This window comes from Schistocerca cancellata, chromosome 7, assembly GCF_023864275.1.
Source record: "Schistocerca cancellata isolate TAMUIC-IGC-003103 chromosome 7, iqSchCanc2.1, whole genome shotgun sequence".
NCBI lineage: Eukaryota > Metazoa > Arthropoda > Insecta > Orthoptera > Acrididae > Schistocerca > Schistocerca cancellata.
Window position 1 is genome coordinate 433,134,620 of NC_064632.1, and position 16,404 is coordinate 433,151,023.

The 16,404-nt window shown below is 38.0% G+C and overlaps 1 protein-coding gene across 3 annotated transcripts; it reads left to right on the plus strand.

Moving 5' to 3' along the window:
- The first annotated feature begins 1,316 nt into the window (after positions 1–1,316).
- LOC126091986 (annexin B9-like) lies at positions 1,317–12,424 on the plus strand. 3 transcript variants are annotated; one of them, XM_049907351.1, is made up of 10 exons: positions 1,317–1,415; positions 6,145–6,182; positions 6,375–6,551; positions 6,658–6,862; positions 6,942–7,021; positions 7,146–7,218; positions 8,147–8,320; positions 10,465–10,646; positions 11,718–11,785; positions 11,871–12,424. In XM_049907351.1, the coding sequence occupies exons 2-9, from the start codon at positions 6,153–6,155 to the stop codon at positions 11,766–11,768; spliced, it is 972 nt and encodes a 323-aa protein (XP_049763308.1). In that variant the 5' UTR covers positions 1,317–1,415; positions 6,145–6,152; the 3' UTR covers positions 11,769–11,785; positions 11,871–12,424. The 3 variants fall into 3 exon arrangements, with proteins under 3 accessions (XP_049763308.1, XP_049763306.1, XP_049763307.1); XM_049907349.1 differs by having other exon boundaries at positions 1,319–1,415; positions 11,718–12,424; XM_049907350.1 differs by lacking the exon at positions 11,718–11,785 and having other exon boundaries at positions 1,322–1,415.
- The last annotated feature ends 3,980 nt before the right edge of the window (positions 12,425–16,404 follow it).

Below are 16,404 nucleotides of genomic sequence, written 5' to 3' on the forward strand. Positions count from 1 at the left end.
TGTCCTCTGAGGCTCGTAAGAGTAGAATTCCGACAGTGGCGTGGGACTGGTAACAAATATGGACAACTATGATCGGCTTTCAAAGTTCAAGGATAATGGCGCAGGATAATGTATTTGTGGGGGAAAAAAAATGGCTCTGAGCTCTATGGGACTTAACATCTGAGGTCATCAGTCCCGTAGAACTTAGAACTACTTACACCTAACTAACCTAAGGACATCACACACATCCATGCCCGAGGCAGGATTCGAACCTGCAACCGTAGTAGTCGCGCGATTCCGGACTGAAGCGCCTAGAACCTCTCGGTCACCACGGTCGGCTGTGGCAAAAATTTATGTTGTTCTACCCTTATTTCATATAAGCACTGCACAATCTTGCAAATAATGTGTTGTAACAGGGAAACAACTCCACATTCGGCCTTTAAATATTCAGGTACATTGTTGGAGAAAACCTGATTTCCTCGCGTGGCTGATGTGCTAGCCTGTGGTCTTTTACGGTTACCTTGAGCAAGCTGGTAAACCGGACTCATATTTAGGCATTTAATAGACTGATACAGGATTCGTGTAGAGGAGGTTAGGCGAGTGCAGAAAGCATTGTGAAGCGCGCCGCGTTTGATGTTTTCGAGAAAGTGATCGAATTTTGCTCATGTGAAAATCCAGGCTGTCGAAGGGATTGTTGGAATTTCTGGAGAGTGGGTTGCAGGGCAAGGAAGGAACGGGAGGAGGAAACTCAAGAGTTATTAGCAATGTAGACGATCTACATTTGCAGTGGGAGTCGAGCATATGGGGACATAATGTATTAGATCTGGAACTTGAAAAGAAGTCCGGAACGCCAAGGGACACAAAGATAATGGATTTGCGGCTGTTGATTGGTGAGTAGGACGCCGGAGGACATTTTGAGAAGCTCTTTCGGTTCACATAAAGGAGTATGTGCTTGCTTATGTTTTTATGGACGTTTTCACGTTTGTTCGTTCCGCTTTTGCTAATAAATGTAGTCAACGAAGATCGCGGCAGAAAAACATTCGCAAATGATGAAAGTCGACATTTAGACGAAATGTTCATTACGTAGCATGTTCGTGCACCATTTAAAATAATTAAGATTGATGAATATTATTTATGGCTTGCTTCCGTCTTGGGAAGTCAGTGAAGTGCATTTCGTGATTTGGGAGGCAGAAAACGGAAGGAAAGAAACGCCAGTAATGGAATGGCAGGGATGGGAGAGGGTGGGGAGGGGAGGGGAGGGGAGGGTAGAGGTCGTGGGCGTGGCGGCGTGTGACTCAGATACCGGCCGCCAGGGATCTCTCATAACCTGCGACGGCTCGCCTGTTCCGCCAGTCTCTTCTCAGCGCTCGACAAGTGCAGGAGTGTGTGGTGCAGTGCTCGACGCTAAGTTCACATCTACCAGGATCTACCAACAGGTAAGCGGCAGAACTCAACTCTGGTTCGGTAGTGAAGTTATCAGTACCGTGCGACGGGCAATCCGCAGCGTCTCCGGGAGGCAAGGTCATACGGTACCACTGGTCAATAATTCGTGGAAGTGCCTTGTAGCTATCTTTGGCGATGAAGGAATTCGCTACACTGTGCAGCAAAATATCGTTCTTACTGTTCTTGCGTTCTAATGTCTGGTAGGCGGTAGGAGCGTCATATATTCCGAAGCAAACATATCTTGAATTTTACGATGTATGAGGAGCAGTCTAAAAGCTTTCTTAAACTGTTTTATCTGTAAAGAAGCATCACGTAGCAATACATGACTATTTTTGAACAGAAGCATGTAATTATACGCCTGACATCATAGTGTGTACAAATACCTGCGAAAATAGCTCAACGTTGACATGTATCGGCTGTATACGACGGTGTTGCCCATTCCTTTCCGACCACAGATGCGCAATTGTTAATTGTTAAATTTTTTTCTTGAGTTGCGGTACTTAAGCTTTTTTATAACGTAAAGCTTCGTTTTGGCCTAGTCACATAGTTGGATTTCTCTCACGGTATTAGTGCCGTCTGAAAGCATCCGGCTCCGCATACTAGTACGTGGCAGGCTTGCCGAGCTATGACGCAGTTCGCCGGGGCATTTTGTTTGAGTGGACTGCGTTAAGGCGGTTCCGCTAACAACGTATTCGCTAAATACGCGACTTAACAGCCTTCATCTAGAGACACCGGCAGTGTTTCAGGCAGCGTCACTGGGAATGGCAAAACAATTGAGCACGTACGTTCTTAGGCACAGTTGCTGTTGCACCGGTAGTGGAACTGAACGCCAAATCAACACAGTTTAGGGATGTTTCCAGTGGATCCAATGTTCCCAATACTTAAAAGGCGTTATTTTGTGGCTTGGTATTCCTGGTTACAGCCGGCATAAATGGTAGCAGTTGAATGACCTTGACGGACGTTAGAGCCAACCATTAGCAGAAGTAGCTTTAGATTTCGCTGATTTTTCCGTCGACAAAGTAAGCAAAACTATGAACAGACGGCCTTGTCTACCATAATTTAAATTACGGTACGAACTTTCCGGCAGCAGTTCTCGACAGCGTCCTTTTAGGCGTCTACGTGACGTAGCGCCATCCATTAGTGCCGGGGCACACATTTCGTACCCCTGAAAGCTTCATGTGACAAACTGAATGTGCGACTAAATAACGTCGCAGACTGTTGCAAACAGTAATTTTTCTAGTGCGTCTGGAAATAACGCGGGATGTAGTAAATATTGAAATTTTGAGAAATTTGAATAAAATTTTAAGATCCTCAAGCATTTAACTAAACGCGAAAGCAGATGTTTTCGTTTAAACTAGACTGGCCCCTCTGCAAAGTGTCGGACATTATATTTGAGCAAAATAATTAATTAAAATTCGGACCCTGGCATAATGCCATACCCAAATCCTGCCGTAGAAACTTTATTTCAATCTTGCCCTTGAGGCTGTAAGGCATTACATTCCGACAACCACTTGTGATCGCCTTGCGTAGAAAAAGCCGAACTGACCAATTGTTGGTCAAGAAATACCCCCAATCCAACAGCTTTCATTGTCGCTTCTGAAGTGTATAAATAAACGTTTCTTGTATCGTTTTAGACAAGAAGCCTTTCGGGAAATCTGCGTCGACCTTCAGCATTGACCGGAAATACTTTTATTGTTCAGGAATATAATTCTGCCCTGGAAGATGACTCTCATCGAAACGTCGCGGAATTTCTAAGCAGCCACCTGGATAGAAGCCCGAGAAACTTTCAGTAGTTTTCTCATGTCACGTTTCGGTATAACCCCATCGTACCACGGATCTGATGAAATTCATTAGAATCCTTTAGTGAGACAATCAAAAATTACTGTGGTAAGCGTTTATTGGAACGATTCTGAAAACCCAAAGCAATTACCGGCCTCGTCAGTTTATCCATATATCTGGCCGATTAAATCTACAACAAAGAATGGGTCTCACAGACTCAGCTGGAAAGATGAAATGGTAAGCAGGTACTCAGACTCACTAATGTTGATGAAGGCTAGATGACAGACTTTGTACACTGCAGACTTTGTCTGCTTGTTGTGTTGCGATAGAAGCGCGGCATACAGTGTAAAGCAACGCAGGAAGTACGTTGACCTATCACGTGATTATGACGTGGCGCTGCATCTCGAACGCCGAAGCCAATGTGCAACTAAAAATGTCACTGTAAATTTGTAGCGTTTACGACAAACAGTTAAGTCCATTGAAGCAATCGCAGGTCGAAGGGGCAGTTATTTGGGTCGTCAATAAGTACTGCCGTTAGCTTTTCTAATTGGTACCATCAGTTTTCGAAACATTTTTCAGAAATTTGTTTTGTAGGAGATCTGCCTATTCAGTATTTTCAAGAATAAAGTGTAAGAACCTTAGATGTCAAATATGAGGTATAACTCGGCCATAGCGCCAGAATACCAGTGTGTTCAGAAATCGAGCATCACTTTCTGGACAACCCCAGGCAATTCCGATATAGGAGGGAAAAGAATATTCCGGGGGAAGCATTGCTGGGAAGTGAGTCCATACACACAACGGAAGATTTAATGTGCATCATACGAAAGAGTGAACGGCAAAATTTATTTTGGGTGATTTTGTAAAAGTATGGATAAGTCATTGATGGACAGTAAATTACTCATGAATCAACATAAAATGTGAAAGGGATAATTAAATGGCACACATGAAAAAAGTGATGGGTAGAATCGCACGAGTTTAATTACGGAACTGTTAAAATACACCTGGATGAAATGGTCCAGAAGGGATTGGTAACACTGCATTGTAGACAATATTTTCTATTGTCATTACATAAAATACCCATCTATTGCTGCCGAGACTCATTGGCCTAAAAAACTTACTATGCAGTAACATTTCTTCAGATGTAGGAACTACTAGTTGCAGAATGTGTTGAATAGTTTGGATAACCACCAATCCATGCTCGCAATCTCTCAGTTAACACTGCCCAGGGCACTATTCTCAGGCAGTATAATTAAGTCTCCAGCTAGTGAGACTGGACCCCCCCCCCCCCCCCCCACACACACACACACACACAAAACTTCGGTTACAGACTGATCTGTTGTGTATCCTGAGATTAGAAAGTGATGTGCCAATGAGTTGAGTTGGTGGGGCAAGTGAATGGGAAAGCAGAGTATAGTTTAGGGTAACTGACTTGTAGCAGATCTATTTAACACACCTTTGGTCATCAAAATGAAAACCACAAGATAAAGATATATTAGATTATGGACAAGCCTCCAGCCAGTACTTTAGTGCATATTATTTACACATAATAAAGCATTAATCAATCTGAAAATTGTTTTCAACACCACAATATTGAACATACTATGAAAAATGGAAGTTTTGCCCAATCTTGTTCAGAAAACTTGCCTTATATTTGCTATTCACTGTTTTAACTCTTTAAGCATGGAAAGAATCACACCTCCAGAGAATGTTGACAATTTTTTGCTGGCAGATGAATTTTGTAACAGTGCATCTAGACTTTATCCCATATTCAGTCCATTTTTATGTTAGAATACTTTAGTCATCACAGGAATAAATCATACTCTCAGCTGGAGAAAATTGCGACCGAGAAACTAACATTTAACAAAGCATATTTGTTGTTCAATTTTATGTAAATGAATAATGCTCCTTCTGGTCTACTTATCCAATCAGCTACATTATACTAATTTTACCCTCCAATGCCAGCTGCATGTTCTTACCATTGAGGATGCCCTTCTGATGGATCATCCTCATCCCTTAACGTTAGAAACACAGCAGACAGCTACAAACCTGTACTTCAAATGATCTTCCCTTTGTAGTTAACCCCACACAGCAAAGTATTTTATGATGGTGTACCATACTGTTCCATTTAATTGATTTGAACAAAACTCAACACACTTAAAAAGCAGATAAACAGAATTATTCAGCAAATATTGTGGACCCTAGAGTTAAGATCCCAAAACTTTTACCAACAATAAAAAATTATAAATAATACTATCTGCTAAGCAGATTACTTAGTTTCACCTTACCCACGTAGTTGAATGGGCATGAGAGATGAAAAAATTCACATTTGTTTCTGGTTAGTCATTACTGCAAGTTACCTAAATTAAAGGACTGAAAATCCTTGATGTTATAAACAATGGTTCTTTCATTCTTCTAGCTCCTTTCCATATTGTGTGTGGCATTTACAAACTCAAATGTTAAAGGAACAGAACATAAGTGTCACTCACACACTAGAACTAGGAATAAATGTTAATTCCAAACTAAATTCTCTATAAAATGTGTTGAATTCATTTGACCTCTGTATTTACGAGAATAAGGGCAATGATGGTTAAATCTTAATCTACATACATTTGATATTATATTGGTTGCTGTTTTTTGATTTAAATTATCATTCTTTGCAATTGGCTGGCACACTTCACAGCATGCTTCTAGAAAGGGCATGATCAAAATGTCAGAGGATGACATTCAGTATAAATTAGAGTGCCCTGTATAGCCTTAAAATTGTGGATTGATCTGACTTAAGTGTGCTGTTCACTCTAGCAGTAAATGAGAAATGGTCCAGTTTATTTATTTAGCTGTAATTGTACTGCCATAATAAAAGGGAATTTAGAATGTTGTAAAAGAGCAGGAAGCAGTGATATCTTTTGTACTGTCATTTTCTAATTTTGTCCTTTTTTTTTACAGATACAACAATGAGCTCAAGGCAATACTATCCAGTTCATGTAAGTCTCCTGTTATAGTTGCTAAAATATTTGTCTATTCAATGCATTTTCCTGTAAAAAAAAAAAAAAGTGGGAAGCATTTATGTGGATTGTGTATTCATAATATAACATTTGTCACATTGTCTGGAACTATAAATATTTCTTCTGTGAGCACAAACATCAAATGAATATACTGGTATGGTTTCTCTTTAGTGCACTCCAACCATCTACCCAGCAGACCCTTTCGATGCAAAGGCAGATGCTGAAACTCTGCGTGCTGCTATGAAAGGCTTTGGAACAGATGAACAGGCAATTATTGATGTACTGGCAAGGCGAAGCATTGTTCAGAGACTAGAAATTTCTGAAGAATTCAAGACACTTTTTGGGAAGGTGAGTAGTTAATAATTGCATTGTTTTTAACCTTAACAAATTTGTGCATATCTACATTAGTAGATATTGTAAATCAGTAATATTGACATGTAAATATCTTTTACAGGATCTGCTCAGTGAACTGAAGAGTGAATTAAGTGGTAATTTTGAGGATGCTATTGTTGCTTTGATGACTTCATTACCAAATCTTTATGCTAAAGAACTTCATGATGCCATCAGTGGTATTGGAACTGATGAGGAGGCCCTTGTGGAAATACTTTGCACTTTAAGCAACTATGGAATCAAAACCATCGCAGCTGTTTATGAAGAAAGTAAGTACCAAATGAGAAAACCATTTCAAAAACGTGCTTTATACTATCAACATTTACTCACTCGTAAAATTATTTACAGCTTACGGAACCTCCCTTGAATCTGACATAAAGGGAGATACATCTGGTCACTTCAAGAGGCTTCTTGTTTCACTGTTGATGGTATGTCAGTTACATTTTTTATGAGATAGTATTTGATAAATTAGCTTTGCATGCCTTAGCCTTGTATGCTGAACAAAAATACTTTAGTTCAAATAAGAGCATGCAACATCTTTCATGCTTACAGGCTAACAGAGAAGAAAGCCAGGATGTTGATCCAAGTGCAGCCAAAGCAGATGCAGAAGCTCTTCTTGCAGCAGGTACTGTGGAACTTAAAGTTGTCAGAGAGTAACTTGGCAGGGAGACTATACATGTTGTCACTCTGGACCAATGATATTGTTGTAACATTTTACCTACTAAATATAAGCAAGGAAAATTAAACATGTAACAAAACATACTCTGCTTCGTTAATAGGGTACTGGATGACTACATTTTTGTTAGGTTTTAAGTTGGAAAGATTATAGGCTAAATATGAAATGTTGTTTTAGGCAATTCATTATGAAATTTCATTCATGAAACAAGGCAGTGCTTCATTTAATATAGACAGTAGTAATTAGGATGTGCACTTGGTTATGAAAGTCTGTTACCTGAATAATAAGACCATCCATTCAACAGGACAGAAGCTGAACTTTCAATTTGAGCTCCAAATTGATGACTTCATAAATATAAGAATATTTTAAAAATAGGTTGCAAAGTGATAACTATAACTTTCATGTAATCTAGGGTGTTTGGAAGCTGTTTGGCTTAATCTCCATAAATATGAATGCAGATCATTCTTTAGGATCCAGGGCAATTTTGACAAGTTCATAGAATCAAAGAATATTCAGAACAGGAACTTGAAAGCATTATTTCTAGTTCGGTCACACTTTCCCCCAAGTGAGTCACATTATGATCTGTTTGGATTTTTCCACATTCAGTGTCTTTCCAAGGTCAGGTATTTACCTGTTAGTAACAGGAAATATCTTTGCATGAAAGATGGTAGTTTTATGGCTCCAACTTGAATGCTGTGTTGTTGCAGTCATTACTGTTACAATCTTCTAGCAGATAACTGTAAAATGCCCATATAGAAATTATATAAATTTTATGGCATATAATGGAAAACAAAAGTTGGTATTGGAATGAGCTTGGGAAATCATTTAAATATCAAGATACATTAACTATAGTTAATTCTCAGATGATACTTTGCAGGTGAGGGCCAGTGGGGAACTGATGAATCAACCTTCAACAAAATCTTGGTAGCTCAAAGTTATGCACAATTGCGAAGAGTTTTCCATGAATATGAGCAGTTGGCTGGTCATGACATAGAAGAGGCAATAAAGAGGGAGTGTGAAGGCAGTCTAGAAGACGGCTTCCTGTCAATTGGTAGGTATTTCCATTATCATATTATTGCATTTGGATTCTCTTTAACTGAGAAAAGATGTTACTAAAGATATACCTGTGTGTGTGTGTGTGTGTGTGTGTGTGTGTGTGTGTGTGTGTGTGTGTGTGTGTGTGTGTCAGATGAAAAATATTTATACCCACAGTACATACCAGTACTAATGATTTTTGATACTGAACAGACCTGGAGTAAGTAATTACAAAAGTTACATAAGATACTAATCTATAGTTCTGCCACATTTCAAACTATCAAGAATGATAAAAAGGCAAATTGTGTTATTGTAGTAACAACTGATGTGGCAGTTCTGTGGAGATAAATTTGTTTCACAGTAACAAAATGTTTGGGTGGAAACAGTTAAAAAAACGAGGAAAGTGGATTTGGCTGTAGTTAGGTTGATGGTGTGTGCATAGAAACAAGTAACAGCACAGAGGTTACTAGCTTCAGTTTTCAAGGTATGTCTCTGTATTAAATTTTGACACACATTAAGTGTGATTTATTGCATTTCCTCACAGTAGTGTCAACAGGATCGCACCTACACTATATAATGGTTTATTATTTGCATGCAGAAGTTGTAAAGTTTGAATTGGAGCATACTTGACCCGAAGATAAAGAAACACAAATGTACAGTGTGAGCATGAAGTCTTGCCTTGATTACGAAAATTTACTACGTAATAACCATTTAACATACCAATTTACATTTCACGCTGTTACATAGGTTAGTGTAACTAGTTTTTTAAGACCACTTTCGTTAGTAAACGTCAATGTGTGCTCCCTTGGTAGCTTGGAGAATGTCGAGGTGGTATTCCAGTTCCTACCAGGTGTTATATAACATGTTCTGTCACAGTACCTACAGCAACTTGTATCCTAGCCTTCAGTTCAGCAGTAACTGGTGTGATGAAGACTGTCCATGATTTAGCCCTAGGAAAAAAAGTCAAGGGGGGTAATGTCTGGAGAGTGGGGTGGCCAGGGTGTTGGACCATTCCTTCCAATCCACTTATCTGGACATTATGCCCCTTGACTTTTTTTCTGGGGCTATATCAAGGGCAGAGTCAGTCACACCTGTTACTGATGTCAACGAACTGAAGGCTAGGATACAAGCTGCTGTGGGTACTGTGACAGAACACACATTACGCAACACCTGGCAGGAACTGGAATACTGCCTAGACATTCTCAGAGCTACCAAGGGAGCACATGTTGAGGTTCACTAACGTAAGTGGTCTTAAAAAAACTAGTAACATTAACCTATGTAACGGCATCAAATTTAAATTATGTCGAATGGTTATTCTGTAATACATTATCAGGGAAAGACTGTGCTCACCCTGTACATTTAAGTCAGTGTCTGCTGAAAAAAGTGCACTACAGTTGCAATGCTTTTGCAGACTTATGTAATATAGCAGAATGCAAGCAGCTCAGTGGACGGTTGTGATAGACCTTACTAATGTAGGTTGTTTAACTTTTTGTGTGTCTAAAGGTGAAATGCATAGCCTTTAGCTGTTGTGCAAAGGATCTGATGTCTGTGAAAATAACTATTTGGCTTACCCTACATTAAAAAGATATACAAAATAGCTGAAATGTGTGCTATTAATCATAGCTTGACATAATTTGCAGTCAAATGGATTTGACAAGTCTTCAGATTCACATTACTATCAGCAAACATAAAAGCTTTGTCATTGGGTGATAAACATTGTTAAATTACTCCAATGTGACACGACTCTGTGTTAAAATAATCATGGAAATGTGTAATAGGCACTCAAGTGTTACTAGAATGAAAACGCCAGGATAGACATGAGCAAATATTGAGAAATTGTAAGCATTTTCTAGAATTCATAGAAAGTGAAGTCTTACAGTAGTGGGCTGCATTTAGAAGAGAATCTAAATCTAATGTGTTTTAAGTAGGACTACTTATCAGATTTGGGATCTGAAGGGAAGTGATTGGAAATTGAAACAGCTCACCTTCAGTTTGTCAGAAATATGAAACGGTCAATTCTTGATGCTAGTAGTGATTTGTGCAGTTAAATCATAGTTTGGAATGATCATAAAACTGTCAGGTTAAGTCAGAGAAAGGCAACTGCATACCTTTAAACATGTCACATTTTCATGTGTTTAATTGACAAATTTTCTGTCACAGTGAAATGTGTCAAGAACAAGACTGGTTACTTTGCTGAGAGACTGCATGATGCCATGGCTGGTATGGGAACCAAAGACAAAACTCTGATCAGAATCATTGTAACTCGTTCAGAAATTGACTTGGGTGATATTGCTGAGGAATATGCCAAGATGTATGAGAAGCCTCTTGCTGCCCGTGTTGAGGTGAGTTAAATTGAAACATTTATCAGTTTATTAATTTTGTAAAATAGTGGGTATATATTAAGGTGTGAACAAAGTTACTCCTAAGTGCTTTAAACAAAGCATGTGCAATTACCGCATGTACTAAAGGTGAGTACTTGGTAGCTCCGAATACCAGAGTTATTGGTATTATAATGCCAAGATGAAGCTAAGTTTTCCTTACATAACCTGCTTGTTGCAAAATTAGGCAGCACAGTTTAGTTAGAAATGCTAGTTTATTTTACTCAGGAAATTGTCCCCACCACATCCATATTGCTAACAAGTTCTTCTGTGCGTGTGTGCACACACCCAGAATACAGCATGTATGTTTCTCTTGCTTCATTTTAACTGTGTAAAATCCATTTCCTTGCATGGTTATTATTTGGTAATGCAAATGTTCTGCTCCAGAAACAAATCTAGGTTAGTCTCAAACTTAACTTTTGTCTTTTCTTCCCTTCCTGTCTCCTCATTACAAATACTAAAATTTAAGCTGTTAAATGCATGAGCTGCTTACTGAAGTAAAGAGGATGTGTAGTTGAAACTACTAAAACCAAAGAACTTCATCTGACCTTTGAGTGTACACTTGTTTCTTGTAACTGTAGTGTCCTTGTGTTTGCTTAAGTGTGTCTTTTGATAACTACCTTTGTTCATGCAGATGTTGTTTGCTTCTTTTTGTAAAGTTTATAATTAATTCCTTTTCCTAAAATGCTTTATCCTTCTAAAGTAATCCAGCTGTCAGTCATCTCTGTGGAAAAACAAAACAAACCTGTAAAGTAGATGCAAGAATTTAAAAATAGGAGGAAAAATTTCAGATTATCTCCTTCGCAACAGGGATGATGGCAATTTTTAATGAATAAAGATTAAAAATACACAAAACACTACTGTGAGAGTGTTGAGGGTGAATTTATGAAACATGGAGGGCAAAAAATGTCCTATCAGGACTCCATCTTTCTAATTTTATCACAGGTGTTAGATGATTGACAGCTTGTTTCTTGCATGCTTTAAAAATTTAATTTCCTATGCATCTAGATAACAAAACATTACTATCTGTTCTAGGAGGACACTAGTGGTGACTACAAGAGGCTTTTGGTTGCACTGCTTGGCTAAGCTACACATTATAATTGGTGAATGTTCCAAAACAATTGTTCATTGCACTTTTTGGTGCCTTACTTTACTGTGGTGTTTTGAATATTAAATGATGTGTTATAGGAGGACTGTGCCAGTGACTACAAGAGTTTGTTGGTGGCTATCCTGAACTGAAGTGTTACAGCTGCCTACAAAGAAGAAATTAATGTATGATAGGTGCTATATTTATGTGCCTTGTTTGCTTAAAGTTGGATGTATCAAAGGATGTAGTTATTTATGGTCACTTCTATAGTGTTAAGTATAGCAAGAAATTGTGCTGCAGATAGATGCGTGTGGAAATAAGACTTGGAACTGTCCAATGCATTTCTATAGTTTGTATGAACTGTATAAGAATTCAGAAAACAAACTGTTCATATTTTATGCAATTTTTATGTAACAGTGATAGGTAAATACAAATAAATTACATCATGATTTACTTTTTGAAAGTGAATGTTACTTGTCCTGTGAAATGAGAAAGCTGCACATTCCATATAAATGTTGTTAAAATCTTTGCTTCACTAAAAGATTGTCAAATTGCTATAATAGGGATTTGGTGCTGTGAATGCCAGGTAGACTGCATTTTAAGAACTTTATATGGTGTACCATTGTCACAATAAAGATCTAGAAAAGTATTTTCAGTGTTTGCTTGTTACTCACTCACCCATGTTCAAACTTCATCGAATCTTCATCGAAGTGTCTACTCTTGGTATACTTAGTGTGCCATGAAGTAACACAAGCGGCAGTTTAGTAAATAATATTAAAATATTGTGGCAGAATAATTACTGATGTCATTGTTTACTGAAAAAATATGGTTGTGGCAATTGACACACTGCACACGTGTTGCAGTAGGCTTGATGTGCTACAATTTACCTATTGAAAAGATGGTGCAAAATACTTACTCTCATTGTTTTAATTGTGACCTGGTTCTGTACAAAACTATTTGTGTATTAAGCCTAAAAAATAGTGGTGCTAGCAATATGGGAAGTAAAAAAGACATTAAACTACTGTTTCCTGTAATTTAAAGTTCTTCACTCCGCTCATAAGTTGCCCAACACTTAACTTGATCTTAAATGCTTTGTTTCTCATGCCTTGTCAAGTCTTACTTTGTTCACTTCTGGACAGATGAACTGCAGTGCTCTGAACTTCTTTGGGAATGCATGAAATTGTTACTGACAAAGGGTAAATGCAAAACCACCGATCTTCAAAATGTACCTTTAACCAATTTCTCATTCAGTGTATTGTATATCTGTTTCTCGACCACATATTGCTAGGCTATAGCTATTTTTCCTATTGTTGGCATTTATCGGGCAGGTCAAATAATCTTTACAGTATATATATTAGAAATCTTGGACGTATCATAGTGTAATTTCAGTATTTTATGTAAGTCATGTAATGAAGAAAAAGCTTCAGATGCTGCAAGTTTCTGCCAAGGGTTCATTCAGTTTGTTAAACTAGGTTACAATGGAGGTGACTTGGCAAGGACCGACAAATCATTGGAAGTACCCTGCAGAAATACTGAGCCCTGATGCCTCTATAGCTGTCCATTTAACTGTTTTCTGGAAATGTTAAATGGTTCATGCTTTTGTTCCTTCTTGAATTTCAGTATTTTATAAAATGGGAAATGAAGTTCACATTTGAAAGCACATTAAAACACTCCATTCAAGTAGTGTTGCATGTAACATCACTGTCTAGCTTGCTGCTCCTACTGTCATAAAGCTATTTCAGGGATGTCTTGTTTTGGAATTTCTTTCGAAAAATGTATTAAGAGTGGTGTGTAGTACCACGCTGTATGAATACATCTGTGAAAATTCTTGAAAAATTGTTTTTCAATGTTTCAGAGAATGAGGTGTTGCATGAAAAACAATTACACTGTACCAGCAAATGCCACCAAGTTGATGCCAAAGTCCTCTTCCATAATTAAAATGTCTTGCACTCTAAAGTTAACATTAATTTACCACTGAGATACTTTCCCACTGTTACAGAGGAGGATAGCGACAGGTGACAGAATTAAACTTTTAGTAAAAATTCTAGCTATACCCACTTGCTTGCACACCATTGGAAGCTCGGTGAACTATCAGATTTTAAAAGAAGAAATTCATAGGTTGCTAGTTCTAATCTAACATGCACCCATATTTCAAATTATTTATAAAACAGTCCTTCCATAAGAAACAGAATCCGTCACAAAACTTCACCAGACAATTAAAAACAGAGTATTATTGTTTTTCCCTTGGTGTTTATATGTGCTTAAATTGGCAATAGCTGTTCACACCTGTCATATTCAAAAGTTATTTTCTAGTTAATGTGATCACACTTTTCACTTTATTATAAATCATGTTTTTTAAATATTTTTACTGTCAAGCAAGGATCCTTATTGTTTATAGGCTTCCGAAGTTTCATAATATTACATAAGATTAAGTATGCTTCAGACACTAACATTAGTTTACACTTGCAAACAGTGCAGCCTTTAGTTTTGTGTTACCTGCATATTGCACATGCTTTATCACTGCATACAAAATCTTATCACCCTAAACCTCGTACTGTAGTCGTATGGTGATACCTTCACTACTAGCAGTTCTTTCCACAAAAGGCAATTGTTTGTAAGCAAAGTAGATGCATTTATCCTAATTGTCTATTTTGCAGACTAAGATTACTGTGAAGCTATGTACAATACCTACCACCAGCAAAACAATGACTAAAATGAAATCTTGTTAGTGCTATTTTCATATTTCGTGTAGAACTTTTTAAAATGTACGAGCCTCCCAGGATCAGAACCTGTATTCTTCATATCCATTGTCACATGCGTTATCAGTTGACACAGTCTGCACATGTCATGGTATTTCTGCCGAGTGTGTTGTATAGTGGAAATTAGCATTAAGATTTGCCAAGAATAATTTTATTGTGCTTTTGGTCACATTTCATGACAATCTAGATACAAGATAGGGACCCATTTGCCCCAAAGTTCCAAAATTCCTTCATTTTGAATGGGTTTAATGATTTACAGGGGGGCAGGAACAAGTGTCTGTCCATGCACACATCACTGTTCTAAATGAGCGGAGCATAAAAACAATTTTTGTAAGGTTTCTACTCTCAGCATTCACAAAATTCCTTTCTATTGTCACTTAAAAGTTGTAAATGGATTTTCCATCACTAAATACCTAAACTATTTGCAGAAAGAGCATGTAAAAACCTAGTTACGTAGAGCATTTTCAATCACATTATCAGCTTGTGATATTTAATGATTTTTAAGCTTGAGTCGCATAAAAATTAGAGATTTTGTGAGAATATTGGTCATAAATGCAACTTGAATTTTGCACCCACCTCAAACAATCCGAACAATATTATAAAATAGGAAAATAACATTGAGAAAGTTTTGGCAGTGTGAGATTTTGTGTGCAAACTGACCTCTTGATTGTGTCCCAAACTGTCCAATGGGATTCACGTTGGGCAATCTGAGCGGCCAGATCATGCACTTGAATTGTCTAGAATGTTCTTCAAACCAATTGTGAACAGTTGTGGCAGAGTGACATGGCACATTGTCATCCATAAAAATCCCATTGTTTTTTTGGGAACATGGTGTCCATGAATGCCTTGTTCACAAGTTGGATGCAGGGCTTCAAGGATCTGTGCCGCACTCGAACACTACCATCAGCTCTTAGCTGGTTTTCCAACCTAGGGTCTAACCGATAGTCATGAACTAGAAGAGGCACTGCAGGTGATGTGCTGTTAGCAAAGGCACCTGCATGTCGTTTACTGCTATAGCCCTTTAACACCAGATTTCCCCGCACTGTCATAACGCCTATGTAGTTGTATGTCCTACATTGATTTCTGCAGTTATTTCACACAGTGTTGTTTGTCAGTTATCACTGACACCTATAAGTGAAAGATGTTGGCTACTGTGTAGCCTGTGGTGAGAGGTAATACCTGAAATGGGGGTGTTCTAGGCACACCCTTGACACTTTTCATCGCAGAATATTGAATTCCTGAAGATTTCCAAAATGGAATGTACCATGACTTAAGCTCCAACTATCATGCCATGTTGAAAGTCTTTTAATTCCTATTGTGTGGCCATAATCACAATCAGAAACCTTATCACGTATATCACCTAAGTACAAATGACAGTTCTGCCAATGCCCTTCTCTTTTATACCCTATGTACGCAATACTATTGCCATCTGTTTAACTGTATATTGCTATCCAATGTCTTGTTATGTAAGTGTGTTTGCATTTAGGTAGTCTTATGGTTACCCACCGCTTAGTTATTCTGGATAAAGTGTAGGTTTGGTAAGTCAGTGTGCCTACATTATAATGGAGTACTGTAATCAGTAGTTGTTTGTTGCTCACAAATGTGATTGTTGTCTCTTGGACATCACAGATCATCAGTGTACTTAAAAATTTTATCGACCTTCAAAATGAACAAGGTGTTCCACTGGAGGAAAATTTTGGGACCCTTGTAGTATATGTAGCATTCCTTTCCTTCAGCAAGCTCCAGAACGTGATTCCGTGGAATAAAAGGCCCCACTACATAATCCCTCTGGTATGGAAGTTGTTACCATATCACATTGTTCCTCGCTGATGCACAGAGCATAAATGCCCAGTGTTATTGATGACATGTTGATAAA